Consider the following 22471-nt stretch of genomic DNA (forward strand, 5'->3'; position numbering starts at 1 on the left):
AAAGTGACTGATTACAAAAAAACCAAACGTATTTCTGCACATGCTGAAGGCATAGCCTTTATATTTGCCAATAAAGTGCCGTGTTTTTGAGGAATATTGAATTTGGTAATGCAAGGAGATAGAGAAGTAAGCCTCCCATTCTTTATGATACTTAGCTTTGAGATATAGTATCTGGTTACTGGAAGCAAAATGTAATCCCATTAAATAGAATTTTTTAAATTATGTTAAAATTGTATCATTTACTGAGAGCAGCAATTTTCAAGTAGAAGGATGTTATTCATTGCAGGGCTTCAAAGAAAGCCAGTCACCAGCTGCTACCTCTCCTTTGCTTTCAGCTGCTCAATTCTAATTTTTTTTTTTTTTTACATGACTATTTCACAACTGCATCTGCTGCCACTGTGCTAAACTCAGCAAGGAACAGGGAACAGTAGCACAAAATTGCTTCTTTAGTGAAGTGAAGGACAACTGCCTGTGTACTTACACTTTCTTGTATAAATTATGTTCTACAGGGAAGAAGAAAAGTCTCTTGCAAAGAGCAATAACCATTTTAGAAGCAGCTCCACATGACTGCAGTTGGTACAGGTTGAGCAGTTTTTCAGACCTCTACTTTGAATGAGAGGAGTGGCACCAGGTTTTCACAGTCCATGGAATTCAAAATGAGAAGACACAAAATGGTGTCTCAGTTCCTCAGATGTCTCCCATTCCATAAGAGAAACAAACCCAGAACACTTGTATAAAAAAATAAACCCAGAAACTTTACAAAAAGAATGCTACTTTTATTTTCAAATGCTGTAAAAAGCCTCATATAAATTTTTATAATGCTTCTATGTAACTTTCCCAACCACAACTAATGAAACAGTCTAAGAAAAATATAGCAGTTGCCATTTCGACTCCAAGAACAAGCTGCTGTAATATATCAACAATAAAAGGACAAGGTACAGTATGTTACAATGCTTGTAATTGCTCATATTATTGAAAAAGTGAGAGCACTTCCTAAGCATTAGAGTATAACTGGGCTAAACTGCAGTATTCCCTACTTGCTGTTGCAGAGGAGGAAAGTCACCTCTTTAGAAGGAGCCAACACAACACCCTTTGTACTGCTTATGCCCATCTGTCTGAGTAGTGTGGAGAGCTTCCAGCAAGCCCCTTTGCACTGAGGTGAATCCACCCACGTCAGATGCTCCATACTGTATCCAATGGCTCAGGTTTTTAACAATTGACCTATAAAAATAACACTTATATAACTCTCCAGCAAGGCAAATTTAACAGTGCAAATGCAGGATAACAATGCTTGATTTCTGAATGCTGGCAATTTTTTTTTTTTTTTTAAAAATCCTTTTGCACATGAAACAACCTCTGCTGATGTTCTGTACCCTAAGGCCACTCACTCGCACTGGCTGGAGATGAACAAAGTGCAAAAGCTCAGCTGCGTTTCCCAATCCAAGCTTCCCCCCCAGTGCCTGGGCATTCAGATCCAGAAACTGTATTCAGGCTCACCACTTCTTGATGCACTCAGGCTTTTCCTGCTGGAATAGGTTAATATCGCAGCAAACCTCTGATAACAATTTGCATACACAATTCCACGTTTTAACAAAGGTTAACAAAACATACTTTCAGAAAATAAATTTTCACATGGTTGCAATCATCAAGCCATTTCAGGATCTTTGGTACTCCAAGAATAAGAAAAATAAATGGCACAGTGACAAACGTTGCCAAAGGAAAAAACACAACCATCCAAAGGAATAAGACAAAAATAACAAAAGATATGTTGCACTTCCATTTTTTGAAAGCCAGTGTAGATTAACATTCTGTTCTCTTTAATCCATTACACTGCCACAGTTTCACCTTTAAAAAAAAATCTCTATTGTCCTAAAAGCAGTAGTTAATATTTTGTTTAACTTGACTTACTGATTAAAATAATGCTATGTTAAAAAAAATAATCAACTACCACAATACAGAAGTTAATGCTAAACAGGCTGCAGGCCATTTCCCTGTGGACAGAACTCCTAATGTGAGCACTGATATGATTAATCATCTGCAGTTTTAAATGCCTATAATCTTTAGTGTTACAAATATAAGGGTTGAGCTTTTTCCCAAGTTTGTAAACCAGTGAGTATGCACATAGTTATTAGACAGCTTGAAATTAAGTGTGTATTTCTCTCTTCCTCCAAACCCCACAGAAAATAAAAAAATCACCAGTATTACTGAGCATTTGCAGTTTCCATGAAACATCTTGTCTTAGCAAGTTCAAGCAAAGGCTTCTTTTTATATTACACTAAGTAACTGTGGTCTTTTGAAATGCATTGTTTGCCAGAATTCCATTTCTGGTGTGCACAGTGCCCCATGAATGAGACTGGAAATTAAACTAATAAAAATTCTCTGTTGAACAGCACTGTCCTTTGAGGCCAAGTTTGCATCTTGGACTGTTCTGCCCAAGTCTTAGAATGGATTGAGTACCTTAGAGACAAGAAACTGCCTGAGAAACCTCAAAAAATGCTAGGGCACTGGTAAACTGAAGTCTGAAAATGTAAAGGTGGATTAAAGTTATTTATTGTTTTTGGATAGCCTTTGAATTGATACAGGTTGAGCTTCTCGGGAGCTTCTGAGGCAAAATCCCTCAGATTTTGCCTCAATGGCAGTAAAGCAGTGTTAATTAGTGTGAGGTCTGGGAAGAAAAACTGGGAGATCAACGTTCACACAAGTTCAGCATTTAGACAAAAGTTGAGCTTAGCCCTGTTCTGATATAATACTGTATACATTGAACAGGCCCTGGGGCCATGGCTACTCCTCTGTGATATGCTGAAGACTAAAATTTTTTTAGAAATGTTGTATAAATAATAGATATTAGATGCTTGAAGGGAAAACAAAATATTGAAGGAAAGACATCACTGAAACCCTTGAGGAACCTCGTAGCTGTTGGACTGGAGAAGGCTACATGCACATCAGCAAGACACTGATGAGCAGAAATCTTGCAAGTAACTAGTCTGTAACAAACCAGATTACCCTACTGTTGCAAAATATTGCAAATAATTTGGAACAGCCAATACCATGGTGCCTAACAGCAATAAATATTTCTGTAATGGCTTTATAAATAGTCACTTCCATTTTGCTTCAAAAGTCTGTCTAATGAAGTCTTTCCTCCTGCATGCCAAAACATCCCATGCTTCACTCCTATGGGCACTGTAGAGGCCTTAAAGTGCCTTTCACTTGTGTTCAAAGGAGGATGACAGCAACAGTGACTATTCATGTTCATTTACTGGGGAATTTTTCACTGATGTAAATCCCTCTTGTAACCAGAAAAGACAGACATCTGTACTGTGATAGATTCAAAGTACTGCAGATAATATGCTAGTACAGGGAGAGATCTAGAAAAAAGCTGCCAACAACCAGATAATAGCAAACTGTTCTAGGAGTGCTGCTGAGCTGAGAAGCAAAACCATACCCTGCATACAAAAGGATTTCTGCTGCAGTTTCCTCAAACTAGGAGGAGACCCATCTCTGCTGTCAGTTTGTTATCATCCTGTAGAATAACAAGAACAGCATTTAGAAACTGTGCTCAATCAAGTCATGGTTGTTTGGAGTTTCTGGAAACTGGACTGCAGGCTCAGCTGAACTGTTTTAATTCCATGGTCCACATTAGATGGAGATACCAGAAGGAGATGGAGCCCACAGGAAAGTCAGTCTAGAGGGGCACTCCATTTCCTCAGGCTTGGCAGAGGTTGCTCTGGGGTACTCTGGAAAGAAAAGGCTAGAGCAGGATCCCTTCTGCCTGGAACTTTCATAGAGACAAAAAAAAAAAAAAAAAAAAAAAAAGCAGCTATTTGGTCACTTTTCTAGAATATATTTTGCACAGAGAGAAAAGGCTATTTGAATGTGTAGCAATATTATGATCTGGCTTACAGAAGGAGGAGGACTGCAGTCCTGGAATGTCTGCCATCCCTTCAGAATCTGGTATTGGAAAGTTTCCCTTCTGTTAAAAATACTTATAATTTTAATTCAGATTTTTTTAATTCTGAAGCTGCCAACAGGCACCGTCATCTTAAACAGTCATACCCATCAACTATAATTTAAAGCAGAAATACCACTAAACAGATCACAGGGACTACTGTTTCACTGCTACACAGTGGAAAAAGGAGGAAAGAGAAGCAGCAATGATTGGCTGATAAAGCCCTCTGATGGGGAGGAGTTTGGGAAGGCAGGGCACAAGGACACTGCTATTTAAAATAATCCAATGTTGCCACATTCATGGGGTACCTGCAGACCACAACTGGAACACCCTAGAGCAACTGCTCAAAAAGTTTTGCAAATGTGGGCAATTTTTTTTTTTTATACTGCATATCTAAAACCCACCAGGTAAGCAGCATAATAACAATACTCTGTAAAATGATATGCTTTACTCCTGGGTGGATTAGATGGTTTACAGTACAAACACAGCCACAGTACAGAGAGGCATAATTAACCATTATACACATGTAGGCAGTGCAGTTACAAAGGGATGAACGTTCCTTTTATTCCAGTACCTTCGTATAATAAAGTTAACAAAAATATTCAAATATTAAAAAAAAAAAAAAAAAAGCCAGCTGGCACTGCCAACTAATTCCTGTAGTAGTCTCAGAAATCCTAATCCTGTAGAATTTCCTTGTGAAACTGATGCGCACCAGAGTCAATGTATTGATAACTAATGCCAAGCGGGTCTGGTGATGCAGCTACCTGAGGTTTGTATTTTAATTTCTTTTGTGGGTCTGTGTGTTGTTTCACAACTTCCCAGCTTTCATGTAGGAAGGGATCGAGCCACGCTGCGTGAGCCCTTCAAACCTCTTGTAGGTATAATTGAGGAAAACCCAGTCTTTGGATTTGTAGTCAGGTTCCGTTGTGTTTGGCACTGGAATTCAGAAACAAGAAGAAAAAAATAATTAAAACCAGCACTCCCTCCGAGGGGATTCTTCACAGAGCACTGGCATAGACAGACCTGAATTGTTATTTCCTTAATAACAAACCCCTTGAATAAATCCTGTTTCTAATCAGGTCAGCTGCCTTTAGTCAGTGGTCTGAGATGTAATTTCAGCATATGTCTCTGCAGTGGAAAAATGTTTTTTTTGCTTTATTTGGGGCTTGGGTTGTTTTTTTCAGTATGTCTACACACCTCTAACATGCACAGGATATACAGTTACAGAAACTCCAACATTTAGAATGCTCCATGCACAACTAACGCATATACAACATATCATGTTATCCTCACCCCACGCAGAAGAAAAAGATATCTGAATTCTCCCAAAAGAACTACACATAGCACTCTCCAAGGGCTTCTTTCTTGCTTATTGCATCCATGGGGCTTGTACAGCCTCCTTTTATTTTATGAACAGCCCACATGGCTGGCATGCTGCACAGGGACATTCACTACAGTGAGTTTCTATATTTAGCGCTCTGGTTGCTGCCTTTAGAGTTCTCTAACAATCTTTTCATCTCAAGATGCCAACACACCCATATCAAAAGTTGTATCCAGGTATCTAGATGTACAGTAACATTTTCAGTGGGTCTAAAATGCCAAAACCAATACAAAAGTATTTGGCATTAGCCAAATATGGACTTAAACAGCTTAACTTAGGCACTGGAGATAGACTGGTTTTGCGATAAAAGGACAAACTTCATTGCCATTAAATAAAAGTCATTTAAGAAAAAAACCCAAAACCAAACAGCTTTTTGGTAATTGATTGTTGTTAGCACATCTACAATTATCTGCCATCAATCATTATTATATATTCACCTACCTTTAAGACCTTGATAATTAATCGTAAACTGTGATCTGGGAGAACGTGGCATGTCAGAGAATCAAATTTTATGTATAAAAATATCCTACTACTTGCCAATGAAAATTAACAATTAAAAAAGCTTAAATTATTGGCATAGCCACACAGGGCTCAAATTCTTATGTTAAATAATAAACTGTCTGAAAATTTTTGACCACAAATATACGAGCATTTACATTTGACATGAAACTCAGAAGTCATGAAATATCACAAGCAAATCAGGGCATAATGTTTTACCAAAAATTCATTAGACAGAATGTATGATAGAAAACTGTACTGTTTTCTATGCTCACTATATATGGAACAGTACATTTAACTGTTAAAATCTGCGGTTTCCCCCCCTCTCCCAAAGTTCTGAGGAGGTAGAAGAAATGAGAGACAGGTTTACATTTCAGATACATTTCAGATTACAGGTTGGGCTGATTCCAACGGGATGAGTTTTAACACGGCCAAGTGCCGGGTCCTGCACTTTGGCCACAACAACCCCATGGGGAGCTCCAGGCTGGGCACAGAGTGGCTGGAGAGCAGCCAGGCAGAAAAGGACCTGGGAGTCTGGATCGACAAGAAGCTGAACATGAGCCAGCAGTGTGCCCAGGTGGCCAAGAAAGCCAATGGCATCCTGGCCTGTATCCGGAACAGCATTGCCAGCAGGTCCAAGGAAGTGATTCTGCCCCTGTACTCAGCCCTCGTGAGGCCACACCTTGAGTACTGTGTCCAGTTCTGGGCCCCCCAGTTCAGGAAGGATATCGAGGTCCTGGAGCAGGTCCAAAGGAGGGCAACCAGGCTGGTGAAGGGACTCGAGCACAGACCCTATGAGGAGAGGCTGAGAGAACTGGAGTTGTTCAGCCTAAAGAAGAGGCGACTCAGGGGAGACCTCATCGCTCTCTACAACTCCCTGAAAGGAGGGTGTAGCCAGGTGGGGGTTGGGCTCTTTTACCAAACGACTTTCAACAAGACAAGAGGGCATGGACTTAAGTTGTGCCAGGGGAAGTTTAGGTTAGATATTAGAAAGAATTTCTTTACGGAAAGAGTGATCCGTCATTGGAATGGGCTGCCCACTGAAGTGGTGGATTCTCCGTCCCTGGAGATATTTAAAAAAAGACTGGATGTGGCACTCAGTGCCATGGTCTAGCAACCGCAACGGTGGTTCAAGGGTTGGACTTGATGATCTCTGAGGTCCCTTCCAACCCAGCCAATTCTATGATTCTATGATTCTATGATATTTTGAAAGAAAGTCTTAGATCAAGTCTGTATATTATCTTCATTAGGGTATCAGAAAAATTAATCATAGAAAGAACAACAAAAGCATCTGTGGAGTATTCTGGCATATCATAGATAGAAATTTGCAATTTACAATGGCAGTCTCACCTGGCTGTAAAATATCTGATTCGGGGAATTCATCGAAGTTAGAAGTATCATCAATACTTTTGATTTCTATAGGGATTGCAGCCGGTCTTTCCCTGCAAAGAGAAATAAATGTTAGAATACTGAATACTAGGAAAAGATATATTCAGTTCAGTTTCGTTTAACTTAGCTTTTTTACAGCTACAACATCCCTTTAATTAACATAAACATAATTTTCCCATTAACTGAAACAGCATTCCACACTTAGCTGCCAAATAGCTATCACTACCATCTTTGTTGTCACCAAGAACCACTGTGGTTACCCTCATTTCATAAACCCAGCCTACCCAGCTGAGCAGGATTTTACTTGCATTTGGAGCTATCAGATGTGTTGCTTTACAATTCCAATGCTCATCATTTGGATTTCATCCAAATACCTTTCAAGTCACCAGTGTCTCTCACCCAAAATGAGTTGGTTCTGACACATTACTGCCTTGCTAGCTCAACAGTTGAGCAGCTCTTAGAAATTTTAAGGTGGCTTTTGAAGTTGCTTAAGTGATCTGTCCCACGAAAGCATTCAAACTACAACACAGCACTGTGGGAAAGTCCTTAGTTCACACCTGTAAGCTTATTACAGGTTGTAATTATTACAATTAAATCCACTCCCGGGTGGATCAGGGAAACCATTTTGCCAGGTTGCCAATTGTGGTGTGAACACGTCACTGCTCTTGTGGCTTATTAATGTCTCCCACACTGAAAAGCTAAGTTAAATGAGGTTTATTGCACCAGAGGAAATTAGGTAAAAGAGGATAGACAATCACATGTCTACACTATATATTTTCATGTAGAAAATTGCAGTATTACCAAAAGAGCAGGTGACCTTAGAGAGCTGAACAGTAACCACCATTCAAACGGAAAATACCTGCATTCCCACCAATGTCTGCTGTAAAGGTGTTAACACTTTGGGTACATGCAGAAGTAGCTCAGCATCTGCAGGCACAGACTCAGGCTGGAACTGGTACAGCTGCCTCAGCCAGGCCCTCTGCCCAGGGCTGGCCCTGCAGAATTTGGCCACAGAGTCTGTGAGACTGGGGTGAGTCAGTGGCTCTGCCCAGCACTATGCAGACACGCCGGTTCACTCAGGTGTAGCATCTGCAGTGTGCAGTAAGGACATGCTCTGTGTTTTCTTCCTACTTGCTGTCTCTCCTCTTCATCTATTTCCCCTTCATTTTTAGACCTGAGTTTGCTCTTCTGGTGCTCCTATTCCAAAATAAGTCAATTCTAGCAGTAGCTGCAGAGCACGTTACTACTGGAAGAGGAGCTCTCTGCTGATATCAGAGCATACATCACAAATAACAGCCACCCTAACACAATTTTTTTTCCATCCCAGGCACTCTGAGTCAATCTAAGGCATCTCAAGGCAGTTAAATTGATCAGATTTATGAAAGTTAGCAAGGTCTAAAAACCTTCCCTGTCACAACCACCTACAACTGACAGTAGCTGCTGTTTGAAGTAAATGATAAATAATTGTCTTTGATATCACAGTCCACTAAATTCTTGTTTATATGGCATTTATTCTTTCTTGAAAATGTGTGTGTCTATACATATATATACCTGATATGTCCCCAGTCCACTCCTTCAAAAAATGGATGATCTTTTATCTCCTCTACTCCATTACTACCAATTCTATTTTCCGAGTCAGTACAAAACCTGAAAGTGTAAAAAAATAAAAGGAATGTTATAATAAATGCAGACAGAGGAATAAAACAGGCCTACTGTCCTCTTATCAGGAATTTGAGGAAGTTGTTTCAAACTTCTCCATCCCTTGACATAACATAAAAGCAGCCCATTGCTCTTGGAGGGAAGGGAAATAGTAGAAGCAGAATATTGTTAGTCCCAAAACAAAAAGCCATGATAACAGTAAATGACACCTTTTCTAAATTGATGCATCTCCATCTTCAAGGTCTGTGAAAAGTTGCTGCAAGTTCTAGCTATGTAAGATTAGCTTGGAGTGAAGGCTTAAGTCCCTACCACTGAAAAATCCTCCAGATATTCTCAACTGGTTAAAACCCCATGTTTCAAAGTAAAAATAACTTAGTGAAAAAGGACTACTCTCTGACATCACATTTTGGAACTACAGTGAGCCAACAGACATTCAAAACATGCCACACCCCTATTTCCCCTATTATTTCTTTTTCCCCTCTCCTTAAGAGGTTCAGGTGCTCGGGGTACAAAGACCCAAGGCCTATTTCTGATATGCATAACCTCAGCTCAGACTCCAGGACAAAAAGTCAGCTTATGAGAAACAGCTGTGAAAAGAAAGTCCTCAGAGTCAAGTAAGAAAAAAAGTGAAACTGGAGGCATAAAGAACTGTTGAAATGTGAACAGTTGCCTGCTCAAGTAAGCAGGCACAAAAGCACCAACAAGGAAATGTATGAAATCCTAAAAAGAAAAAACAAAACACAACAGGGAAATGGAAGCTTTCTAACAGCAACTCAGTGCCATCAGGGATTTGTTCCAGGGAGCATAAAAATCTAACCCTTCTGGCCTGACACCTCACTGGCTGGAAAAGACTCTGAAAAATCTCATCAAGGAGATGGTGAGCATACCAATGCTTGGTCTGGGAATTCATTAAACACAAGCTATCTTTTGTATGTGTCAGCAGAGGCTTAACTGCTTTATATTTTTACACTGTCCTTGCAGTCTGCAAGCATGGCAAGAGGTGTCAGGGATACAGAGGGAGATTTACAATAATGGGAAAAATGTCCATGACAAATGAAAAGCTTGGTCCTGCCAAACGTGGAGTCATCTGATAACCTCCTGGACATGGGAAGCAGTTGGTAGCACAGGGACATGGGCATCCTGTTGCTCTAAGAGTCAGCTGGCCTTTGTTATCAGAAATCCTGTTTGCATAGATGAGCAAAGCCTCAAGTTGATTGTTTGAGTTACCTTGAACTCCATCTCTCCACATGATCACATCATCCAGATTTACAAGGCACTTTTCACATCAAGACATTGCAATACAAAAAAAAAAGGTCACCTTCCCACTGGTTAGTGAAATTTTCAGCAGATAATTTAATAATGTAGCAAGGTAGGCTATAAACTGTCTCCAATTATAGACTGTAATGTTCTTTTACTTGTAGTTGAGTGTCACTTGGGAAAAAAACCTGCTTATATTTCTACTGCAGCCCAGCTATTGGTTGATGCCAAGAACTAATAATAGACCTCAAGCCTTGTAAGAACAGTTAACCAGACCAGGTTTTGGGATTGGTCAGGCTTTGTTTAAACTTGAGGATATTTTAGTTTGGTTTTACCTATATCCATAAAAATAAAGAAACTTCAGTCTGCAACTTCCTTTAGTCTGAAGTAACTGTTGTCTAACTTGTCCAAGCCATAATGTGCTAAGTACACAATAGTCAGGTGTTTGTTGCCCAACCTGCTATTTTGACCTTATTTCAGTAAATTGTCTGTACCTAAACATGTTTTACTCTAATTAAAATCCCTTCATATATGGGAAAAACTAATAAATTCAAGTAGTCTTTGGCTCAGGAATTTGGTTATATAATCAGCAAGACATGTTAATAAATGAGCTGCTGAAATACCTGAAAATGCCTTAAACAGCCCTGACTGAGGAGGAAAAGATGCTTAGCAGCAAAACCACATGCTTTCCAGTAAAGAACTCAAGATGCTGACAACACACTGTAAAGGTTAAGCAAAGTACTAGAGAGACAGATACTGAAAATGTAATAAAACTGTTAAACTTCTAAAGTAATACTAGTATTAATTAACTAATTTTAACTGTGTTAGTATGACTGTAACTGGATTAAGAATAACTGCTTGCTGTTTGCTGTACTGATGAATCCTGAAACGTCCCAAGACTAGAAACCATTTCTGCCTCACCTTGACAAAAAAACCCCTGCAAAAACTTCAATGCAATCTGAATGTATCAAAACCTGGTGTTTTGGGAAAAGTGTGAAAATCCAAAACACATAAAGATTTCTGTTTAGTGCATTAAATGATGGTGAGCTGTTATTTTCTAGTTCCCTCAGAGAAGAGAAAAAAATTGTGTGTTAATTGCTTTCTTTTTTTCAGTCTGCCCTGCTTCCCTCCAATTTAAAGCTTCCATCATGTAGAGCACAAAGTTAACCTCATGGAAGGAGGCCTGGCTGAGTGGCCAGAAGTGAGCTTTTGTTACTGACCTTAGAATTAAGTCCTTTGCTTTCTCTGAAATGGGCACCTCTGGAGGAAATATCAACGTTTCTTTCCAGTTCATAACTTTCCTGTAAGTTTCTTGTGGCGTTTCTGAGCAGAAGGGTGGATACCCTGCACAAATAATAGAAAAATTAAAAAGCTTTTCCCAGAAGAGGAAAGTGACCTGGGCCTCTGCTTTTGCCACCACAGCTCCCAAATCTAACAACTAGTACTAACCAAAAGTTCTCTGGTAATGCAACATAAAACATTATTTTAATGTCACATCCAGGTAATGAGACCGACCCTCAAAAACAACTAATAGTGAACAGTTATTCACTGAAACAACAGAGGCATCCCTTGCTGTCTTCTTGAAAAGGTGGGAGAACTTCAAAGTTCTCTGGAAGCTTAATTTGGAGCTTATTCCAGAAAGAACTGTATGAAATTCAGGTACCTCCAGTGTGTGATCAAACCTGGTCAACTAATGGACCCTGTTACCTTTGAACCCCATGAATGATTCTTAGGTTGTATCTTTGACATACCTATTAGCATTTCATACATAATCACTCCCAAAGACCACCAGTCACACAGCTTGTTGTACCCAGTCTGCATAAATACTTCTGGTGCAATATAATCTGGGGTTCCTACAGTAGAATATGCCTAGAAAAATGAAGAAAAATTTGAAAGATAAACAGTACATTTTTATGCTTTGCAAAACCTTTTCCTGGGCATTTATATATAGGATCTTGTTACTTGGATAAACAAGAATGCTTGCTTTGAGAATTCACAATATCTAAAATCCAAACATTATCCTTTGGCAAAAGGAAGCACAGGGAACTTTAAAAGTAAATGAAAATCATCCTTCGAACCATGACAAAATCATAAAATAATCCCACTGCAATAGCAGAGCATCATCTAGCTAAAGTTTCAGGCAGCTGCCTTACGAATATACTAAAGTTCTGTTGTTGTAGCTGTTGGTTTTTTTTTTTAAGGGATAGCCAGGTGTATATTCCCATGTGTGACAATCATTATACAGTAGCTGTTCCACATATTACTTTGTCTTTATTGCCAAATTAATCTGAGCTCTTACTGGACCTCCATCCTTTTCACCATGCAGGCTAGAGATCTTGAGCTATTGGGTAATTTCTTTTACTGATGGAAAATTTCTTCTAAGAGTTGGGGGAAGGAATAGACAAAAAACCAAAAACTAAAACCACAGAAACCTCACCCAAACCAATTTCACCAGGAAAAACCCTTTCACTTTGCCTTGTCTCAAACAAAATTCATTTTCTTGAACAGAGCCAAGTCATTTAGCTTTCAATCAATTGAAAACCACTAATATGGCTCCTTTTTAAATAGTCTTGATACAAGTTGTCATTTTTTGCCTTTTATTTTGTCTGTTGGGCTGTCTCATTATTCACCTTAGCTTCATTACACCGTTCAGCCACCTAAATCTTTTACTGGGATATGCATTTTTTTTAAGGGATCCAACCCAGGAGGGAATAAGGGTGTGAAATACAGCCCTATGAAGCAGCACAATTGCAATTCTATTTCATTGTCTGATGCAGAAACAAAAAACAGCCCCAAAACTTTTTTTTTTTATTACTACTACAGCATATAACTTTAAACAGAGAGTGCAAAATAAAAAGTTCAAAAATTTTTAAACTGAGGTTTTTTGCAACTGTTTTTGGTGACAATTCAAAGCAGGGCTGAGCTATCCCACACCTGGAACCATTCTATCACCTTTGGAGTTTATTAGAATTCAAGGAGCCTGGAGAGAGCAACATCTGTAAGGCATGAGGGTCTTACAGTTGTTAAAACTCATCAGCGTTACTGCCCAGCTTTTATTGCACACATTCTGTAAATGGTTTAAAAGAAAAAAAAAAACACCACACAATTTTATTAACTCACCAACTGTCGCCTGTTCTTCTTCCATGTTTCTGCTTTTCTTTTGGAGTTCATATTCTGAAATGCTAATTTACAAAACAGTTATTAGATAATTAGATAATAAATGCATTTGTGAGAATTAAGACTGATAACACTTTGTTTTCAAAGAATAACTTTTATGTCTTTATCATGCTTTAGTCAAGAAACAAAAAACTGATTTTAACTTGAGATGGGACAAAGATAATGAATAACTTGCTTCCTTTCCTGTCAAAATGCTTCCATGTCCTAGAGAATACACATTTCTAGTTTTCCATCTAAATGCAATCAGCCTGACCAATCTTACTTAACCCATCAGAATTAAATTATGATGTGGCAGGGATGCAGTTCAAAAGTATTTAAATGTTTAACTAGGACACCTTATACTTACAGAAGTCACTTGGTGGGTTGTGTGTTAGGTTCCTGTAGAACTCTGTTCTATGAGCTTTCTTCAAACCTGTGCATAGGCCAAAATCAGATAGTTTTACATGACCCTAAAGAGAGAGATAGAAAAAAAATTTAGAAAGATAATGCTCAAAAAGAAAGTGTTAATAACTGCAGTTGCCTTCTGAGACTTGCACAGGACTACCTAGTCCAGGACAAGTAAGCAAATAATGACTGAATCCTGACGTACTGCAAGAGTGTGTTTTCTCTCAGAAAGAGTTATTGCCCTCTGGGAATGCTTACATCTACATTTCAGCAATAGCTGAGAGAAGATTGTTTGTTTGTTTTGAACTGGATACCACTGAGACTGAGAAAGCTTTTGGGGAAAAAGTTCCTTTGTTTTGTTTTGATGGTAACCTGTTTGTTTTTAAATTAGGCTTCCAGATACCAGTGCTAGATGGTCCACACATTTGTGTGTGATGCTTACTGGGTCCATTTCATGGTTCACCATAGTCAGTCCAACAGACTGTTTCCACTGGTGAGCAGTTAATAAGACAAAGGAGATAACTGCAGGAGTTGACCTGATTATTTAGCAGTCTGAATGTTTCATGCTTTCATTCATCTTGAAGTAACTAAACCTGTCAGTTTTTTGTGTCTGTTAATACAAGCATCTGGACACTCTGAGCCTCACTTAAAAAGGCTTCCAATACACACACACACAAGAAAAAAATATTTTGCTTTGTTGAAGTGCACTAGTGTTCTACTAGGAAAGTACAATGACTACTTTTTGTCTCTGCTCCAGAGAGTTTAATCACTGGTGTGGCATCACTGGTTCCCAACAATTAGTACCACTATAAATGGTATTATGTGCAGATGGATATGTTCAAAGCATAGACAGTTTACATGCACATCAGCACATTACATGCCTTTGCATCCAACAGAAGGTTATCTGGTTTAATATCTCTGTGGATGAATCCCAGCTGGTGAATAGCATCTATAGCCAGCACAGTTTCAGAAATGTAAAACTGTGTCTCTTCTTCTGATAAGGTGTCTTTCTTCATTAGTAAGGTCATCATGTCACCTAATCAAAAAGCAGAGAATACAGCTCAGAAATCAGAACATTTTAATCATAAGATGAATTCTACATCAAATGCCAGGAGAATCCAAATTTAACCTTGTAACCAGCCTTATAGCTACTAATTATAAAACTATTATTGCAAGGACCTACAAACCCAACATACTTTCTTAGTCAACTCAATGTAAAACTGTTGAAAATCCTAAATAGGAATTTTAATTGAATACCCCAGAAAGATACAGCAAATTTTAATGCATGATGCATGTATTAGAGGTACTCACTAGCTTTTTACTTTCTAGGTTCAGCTGTAAAAAACAGAACATCAGATTGGTGTAATAATTTAATCCAAGTTTATTTTAACACCTCTTCATAACCTTTCCCCTTCCCCTAAAATCAAGAGTTATTACATCACTGGGACTTCATTTAGAACAGCATTAAATTTTTAAATTACAACAAGTTATACAACATGTTTGTTTCTAACATTTTATGATGATGACAACAAAAGCTACAAAAGAAGTACTTCAATCACCTAACACCACAACATCCAGCTTACCCCCAGGTAAGAACTCCATGATCAGGTAAAGATTTCTTTTATCCTGAAAGCTGTAAAACATTTTCACTACCCAGGCTCCATCTGCTTCAACCAAAATATCTCTTTCTGCTCGGATATGGGCCACCTAGATTTAAAAAAAAAAACAAACAACGAACTATCATTAAAGGAAAATTTCAATATTTCAACAGGGAAACCCATATTATATTCCTATTCCTACAATGTATTTTCATGATATTTAATAAAGCATTTCTCATACCCATATTTTTCATAGTTTTTTTACTAGATCCTACAAAGCCCTTACAAAATACCCAGCAGAAAACTCTCTAGAAGTCAATTCAAAGTTGACAATAACAGTTCCTGCAACTTTGCAGAAGCAGTCTCTAGAAATGCAAACCATAGCTTGTTGGGCTGTTTCTTTTTGTTGGAAAGAACTGAGAGAGATGATGGAAAGGTACGATTCCCTTTTTTTAATTATACCCTAAGATGAAACAGGAACATTGACAAAAATTAGAGCCAACCATCACAGATATTTATACAGTACTACAAGCTAAGACAAAAATTTAATGAGCAATTCAAAGTGCAAATACTGACATAATTATTGGAAATGGCCAGAGCTGCTCTTAATGCAAGAACCAGGAGGATAAATGGCAGGCGTGTTATGACTACTGTCAGAAGTTACCAGATTTCTCATGTACAAAGAAACAAAAAAACCTGACATACTTCTCAACAGGTATCTCACAGTTTTAAACTTGGCAATATAAGACTGGGCAATCCTCTCTAGCAACAGTGACAGAGGGCCTAAACTGATTATTTCCTGCAACCCCCCACCCATTTATTGCTGTGAAAGAGAAATATTTGACTCCCAGTTACAGTAAACTATTGCCTAGTTTCCAAACCCTAATTGTACATGCTGCTGATGGCCTGTGAACCACTTCCAGATGACACTCCAAGGCCTCTCCTATATATTTACTTAATGAACCTCACTTGAACTACTGAAGTGCCTTGGTCCAAGTGGGAAAAGAGCTGGGGTGAGTTTTAGCCCTTATTGATGCCAGCAGGTAGCAATGAAGCAGTGAAAAATTGGTAAGGGTTTGGGGCTTTGGGAAAGGGAAGGAATGACTACATCTGCTCTTCCAGCGCTGTGTATGAAGCTGAGCCAGAACCTGTACGTCCACCACTGCTGTTTGCATTACTCCAGGGCAAGTGAGTTTGGGAATGTCTGATCTTGCTGAGGCTTTGAAAAATACAGAGACTTGATACCCATAAATTCATTGGAAACTAAGAGTAAGGGAGGTGGCAAGAAGGATGTATGTTTCATAAGAATGTACCCTCAGTCTGAAGGAAACTGAATGCCATATGCATGGAAAAATATTTCATGACAGATCTAAGATTTTCATTATTCATACACCAGAAAGCAACTTCTGGAGAGAAAACACGTATCACTATTCCTGCTCTGAGGGCTATTTCCAACAAGCAGCAATCTTGTGCATCTCTTCCCCAATTCTATTGGACAGGAACATCTTGACATGCATGTGTTTGTTTCATAGGTGAATGGCTTCTCTTGTCATAGTAGGTACTCCAGATTTGACTTATCTATCTGTCTGTTCTCATCAGAAAATATTTCTTCCCATCCTCCACTCCTCAATATAGATATAAAATATAACTTGAAAACTTGCTTGAAAAGCAGTCAAGATATCTCCCAAGGATATCAGGCTTGAAAAAACAAAATCTTTATTTTCTTGTATTTGTGTCCTGTGTTTCTTTCAATTGAACAACCCAGGCAATTACAGCCCCAAATCAAATGGAGAATGTGAACTCAGCCTCCTTGCCACATCATGTTATGAAATGGGGACAGGACTTCAGCCAGAGAGCCATACACATCCTGGCTGCTGTGCAGAACATGCTGCTGCTTCTCTGGGTCCCTATATTCAGGGCACTGGTTTGAGGAGACAAAAAGTCTGTTCCAGGAAAAAACCCCAATGTCTGAGTACCATTACAGGGAAATGTAATACAAGATCAAATGATGCATAAGGTTTGGAGAGGTAAGGAAACTCCTCTTTTATCTGCCCTTTTGCTTGAGACATCCACATTTGATTTATTTGCTTTGTAGTGCTGAAGTACTTGCACAGTGTTCTATCAGAAATTTGCTGTAAATTGTTAACTAAAAAGTAAAAGAAAAAAAAACAACAAAAACCAAAAGCAAAACAAATCAAGACCCAACTCTCATTTTTTACTTTGGCATAGTATTACCATTACTATTACTTTTCAAGTATTTGCCTTGAAACACAGTTGTACAGATGAATTACTGTAAGGTCTGTATTCATAAAGAAAGGGAGAAAAAACTCAAATCACTGTCATTATTCCACATTGGTTGTAAAGCAAGCATTTCTAAAAAGCTGCTACAACACCTTACTTCCAATTGTCTACTTATTCTTCTATACTGTGGTAGCAACTGCATAGATGCTTTATATAACCAATATCAAGGCTATAGAAGAGGACAACATGACCAAACAGTACCTTGCCACAAAAGAACTTCAGCAGCTTTCTAGATAGGATAAGTTTGAAATCTAAGGTACTTATACAACACAAACCTGCTCCTTCTCCAGCATATCTGCTTTTCTTAGTATCTTCATTGCATAAATATGACCTGTATCCTTCTTCTGAACAAGACGTACCTAGAATAAGAAATATAACCCCATCAATCTTCTCTCCCTCAGAAACCAGACTCCAGCAAGGAATCTATTGAAAGGCTCAAAATTGCAGGGCATGGAAAAGTTCTTTGTTAAAATTTAAAAACAGATGGAAAAAAAAACCCCCTTCTACATTATATATAGCACAGACATTTAGTGGCAACAGGTGATTTTTGAAGCAGTTCTTGCTGTAGGAAATTAGAAGGACCAGTAAATTCCAGGTAGTTGTGAGACTGTATATACTAAAATTCAGGAGCAGATACAGCTATGAGTTTTACGGGGAGGAGCTGTGCAACTGCAAGTCCACCATTCCAGGGGCCACACAAAAACCATCTGTTTTGGCTAATAAGAAGCTGTGGGAAACTAAGGGTCTATCCAGGGACCTTGAGAAATCAGTGCATATAATCCATTGTTGGATTTATCACACTTTCACAATTACTCAAACAGCTATTCTTCTGCAATAAAACTCCCCAAATGGAACTTTGTATTCTGTAATTAAAATGTTCCATTCTAATGCTTGGTGTAATTTTAATATTCTATTTAAGCAAGAAAGCCACTGACCTCTCCAAATGCTCCTCTTCCTATAACTTTCAAAGATTCAAAATCATCCAAGCCAAGCCTGGTCCTCTTCAGTCGCAAAAACTCCGTTTCTTTGCGTGCGTGTTGTGACCTGCGCAGTTTTTTCTAAGGAAACACAAACACAGAAATTTATGTCATCTGAGAACACAAAGTTAAGATATACCATCTCCCTTCTTGTGAAGTATTCTCTCTCCCATTAGGATTATAGAGAAAATGTTTTAGATTGATGATTATAGAGAATTCTTTCTAAGCATCTCAAAGCATGACCCACAAGCAGACTCACGTGCATTTTTATTTTCTGTGTGTTTACTATTATTTCTAGAGAAATAGTAAAAAATAGTGAAAAAAATATCCTAGTGGTTCAAACAAAGTACATCAGGCCAAAGGCCAAAGGCACAAGCTGAGGCAGGGACTCTTTTGGGCAGTGTGAAGGCTTGAAAAAAGCTGAAACTTGCACCCCACCAAGAGAAGGTGACAAGCAACAAGTTGCCAGAGATTCAACTTACACTATATGTAGCAAAATCCATTTGGTTTAGGGCTTGTATTTGAAAAAAAAAGATATCTAATCCTGTCATATATTTTATTCTCTAAAAATGTCAATCTGAGATTCAATCTGAGAGAAGACAAATGCTGATCTATGCTCCCAAAAATGCCTTGAAGATGACAAAGAGTGCTAACAACATTGACAAAGGGAAGACTGTTAAGGAACAGCAGAAGGTGGTAGAGGCCTGTGTAACAGCTTTGCAAAGTTGCAAAAACAATAATTGAGGAATGCAGCTTGCCTACTTTAATAACCATTAATCTCCTGAAGACAAACATAGGGGGATACCCAAGGAAACATTTTGCCACAAGGCACAAGGTCGGCAGACCTCAGCAGAAAAGAGGCATGTCAGGGGGAGACAGAGACCACCAAGTCAGGAAACATCCCCTCCCCAATTAAGACCACTCTTCACTGAACATTCACCTTGATTTAAAAGAACACTGTACCTTTAAAGAGAAGCAGGGAGTACAGTTAACCACTGAGATTGGTTATGTTAAGTTACTAACCAATAAATGTAAATAAAGGCAGATCTTGATTCTTGCTGAACAGGATAAATATGCCACAGCTTTTTCGATGGAGCTGAGCTAGCTTAGTGGAATACGACCTAGCTCCCTTTATGGAGCAGAACTGCAAATAAAAGACAAACCTTGACCCTGTGTATGAATTGGGTTTACATACCAGGTGAAGCTCCCACATTTCGGGTCAACAACAAGAGCAATCGGTCCGGCACCTGCCCGACGTTGTACTAGGATGACAGTGCCACTTAAAACCACAAGATGGCATTAAGCACCCACACTCGCTTGTGCCTCTTCTCAGCAGTTAAGAGTAGCCACAAAAACTCAGAAATGACTGAGGCACTTTTCCTACTTAATTCCCTGCTTATCCTGAAGGCAGTACCAGCAGCTTTGGTGTGATGGACTTCAAGAGAAGCAACTTATTGACCAAAGTTCTGAGAACTGTCAACCAGAGATCCCTCCTCATCTGTATTTGAATGGAACAAGGGTGTGCACAGTTTGTTGTTTAAATCAAGAAAAAAAGGCTCAGCATTTTGCTTCCTACCCACTTCTTCCAAGCACATTTCACCTTTTTTCCTTACAAAATCTAATGGCAAACAGTTTTAACCTTTGAAAAGCATGATACATACCTGCTGTGGTCATATGTCTGGTAAGGACTAAGCATGGCATGAGAAGCCTTAACTATTGCAAGTATCATTTAAGCATTATTTACAGCCTCCCTAATACACAAGTTATTTACAGGCAACATTCATTTATGAAATAAAACTTCAAGCTACCTAATGTTTCTGTAAGCTCCTCAAATGTCATTCTAAAGTAGTATGACAAAAGCAAGGCATTCTCTTCAAAGGTTACTCAACTAATAGTACCTCCTCATCTGCCAAGCCTTCCTCTTCCATAGCCACTTCTAGCTTCTTCTGCCTGCAAAGGGGAGATATAGAAGATTGCTTTATTATTTATTAGAAACAAACATAACACTACTGAAAGATAATGTCTTTATTTCACATATTCCAGACACCAAGGAGTTTGTCTCAAATGGAAGTTTGAAGACTCACTGCCCACTCCATCCATTTACTACTCATGTGGCCAAAGCTGTTGAAAAGGTACAAGTACATTTAATTACATACTTATGTATTTGCAGAATAAGGCATCAAAAGTCAAAACATATAATCACTCAACTTGTATTTATTCATATAATCTTGTTGAAGTAAGGCTGTTTTTATCAATTAAGATTATGAATCAGAATAGACATGTTTGGGTTTTTTTTCCAACACTTCTATCTCAACTCTAAATCCAACACCTCAGCCAGCTCCACTTTTCACCCCCACTCTCAGTCTTGCTGACCTCTCCTTGGCCATACCCCTAGTCCTGTTCCCCTTACATTCATGCCAACTAACTCTGTCCTCCCTGGGTTCATCTCCTCCCAGTGTCTTGCCTGGGCCAGGGCTCATCCAGAGGGTGCCACACCAGGATGGAAGGGTCTGAGTGGGGAGTGAAGCCTGGGAGAGCACCCCAGAGGTAGCAGGGAATCAGCACACGGCAGCATGACTATGGGACCCCTCTTTCTCCAGGATGTTTCTTTATGACTTTCAGGGTGCAGCTTTCAGAAAATTGGTTTCCCACTAGCAGCAGCCAGAAGTTTGAAGGCTGGGTATCAGGCTGCTGGTATCTTTCTGCATTTTGGAAGTACAGCAGGATCCCCTAAATTAAAGGCCCTCAGTAGACAGTGTATTCTCCTAACTAAAAGCAACTCAATTACATGGAATAATGATAAACACAATGACAAGAGAAACCCTGCTGCTCAGCTGAAAACCCCTCAATTAAAAACGTATTACCAGGGGAATGATAATTTCACATGCTGATGACAATTTGAAACACAACATTCATTATAATCAAATGCTTGGTACTTTGACACTTTATTCATGTAAGCACTTCACCACATTGAGGCAGAAACAAGCACTGAGAAGTTGGAAAAAGCTGCCAAAAGCCAACAGAGAAAAGCTGAAGAGAGGTGAGAGGAAACAGAGCCAGTACCTGGTTTCTCTCTCTTCGTGCTGTATAATTAGGTTGCTGTAGAAGTTCTCAAGCGTAAGTTTGGCCACAGTCACTCTCTCCCGGGTGTGGTTACTCATGGGAAAGGATGTTGTAGTCCCTGCAGTCATCGCCATGGTAACATGTACTGAAACAGAGCATGTCAAATCATTACTCACTTGAAAAAAAATTTCAAATACATATATATAGATTCTTCTTTCCCACTCTCCATCTCAAAATTCTTAGACACTCTAAAATCCACAGGAAAGGCACTGTTCTTTAGATACAAAAAACTCTATTAAAAACCTGTATTATAAAATTATCCCAAGATAGCAGGAGGACTTACTGCCCACTCTCTTAAAAAAACCAACAACAACATGGCAAAAGACAGGGTGAATCATAACAAAGCATTATCCAGGCTATGGGCAGCTCACCCAGCTGTGCTTGTACACAGATGAGGAAAACATCCCTCCTGCAAGCTGGTGCCCAGCCTCGGGGAGGAAAGAGGCACCATGGAAAAGGGGGAAGCAAGAGGAGGGGGAAGCAAGAGGAGGGGGAAGCAAGAGGAGGGGGAAGCAAGAGGAGGGGGAAGCAAGAGGAGGGGGAAGCAAGAGGAGGGGGAAGCAAGAGGAGGGGGAAGCAAGAGGAGGGGGAAGCAAGAGGAGGGGGAAGCAAGAGGAGGGGGAAGCAAGAGGAGGGGGAAGCAAGAGGAGGGCCAGGCAGCTCCCACAGCTGGATGTGTCTCAACTCTGAGAATTTCTAAATCCAGAAATGCTAGGTGCTACCAAAAGGACAGGATAAAAATGAAAAATAAAAGGACAAAAATTGGAATGGCCTGCCCAGG

General features: G+C 39.2%; 1 protein-coding gene across 1 annotated transcript in view; it reads right to left on the bottom strand.

Moving 5' to 3' along the window:
* Positions 1 to 755: 755 nt before the first annotated feature.
* Positions 756 to 22471, bottom strand: part of STK38L (serine/threonine kinase 38 like) — a 49305-nt gene continuing 27589 nt past the window's right edge. The window contains exons 2-14 of the mRNA XM_030459728.1: positions 21631 to 21775; positions 20466 to 20517; positions 18526 to 18648; positions 17866 to 17949; positions 15275 to 15398; positions 14573 to 14727; positions 13654 to 13756; positions 13251 to 13312; positions 11882 to 11999; positions 11351 to 11474; positions 8766 to 8861; positions 7176 to 7267; positions 756 to 4882 (exon numbers count right to left, since the gene is read on the bottom strand). Coding sequence (XP_030315588.1) covers positions 4755 to 4882; positions 7176 to 7267; positions 8766 to 8861; positions 11351 to 11474; positions 11882 to 11999; positions 13251 to 13312; positions 13654 to 13756; positions 14573 to 14727; positions 15275 to 15398; positions 17866 to 17949; positions 18526 to 18648; positions 20466 to 20517; positions 21631 to 21764 — 1395 coding nt within the window. The 5' untranslated portion in view covers positions 21765 to 21775 and the 3' untranslated portion in view covers positions 756 to 4754. The remainder of the gene's footprint in view (positions 4883 to 7175; positions 7268 to 8765; positions 8862 to 11350; positions 11475 to 11881; positions 12000 to 13250; positions 13313 to 13653; positions 13757 to 14572; positions 14728 to 15274; positions 15399 to 17865; positions 17950 to 18525; positions 18649 to 20465; positions 20518 to 21630; positions 21776 to 22471) is intronic.

This window comes from Calypte anna, chromosome 1, assembly GCF_003957555.1.
Source record: "Calypte anna isolate BGI_N300 chromosome 1, bCalAnn1_v1.p, whole genome shotgun sequence".
NCBI classification, from domain to species: Eukaryota; Metazoa; Chordata; class Aves; order Apodiformes; family Trochilidae; genus Calypte; species Calypte anna.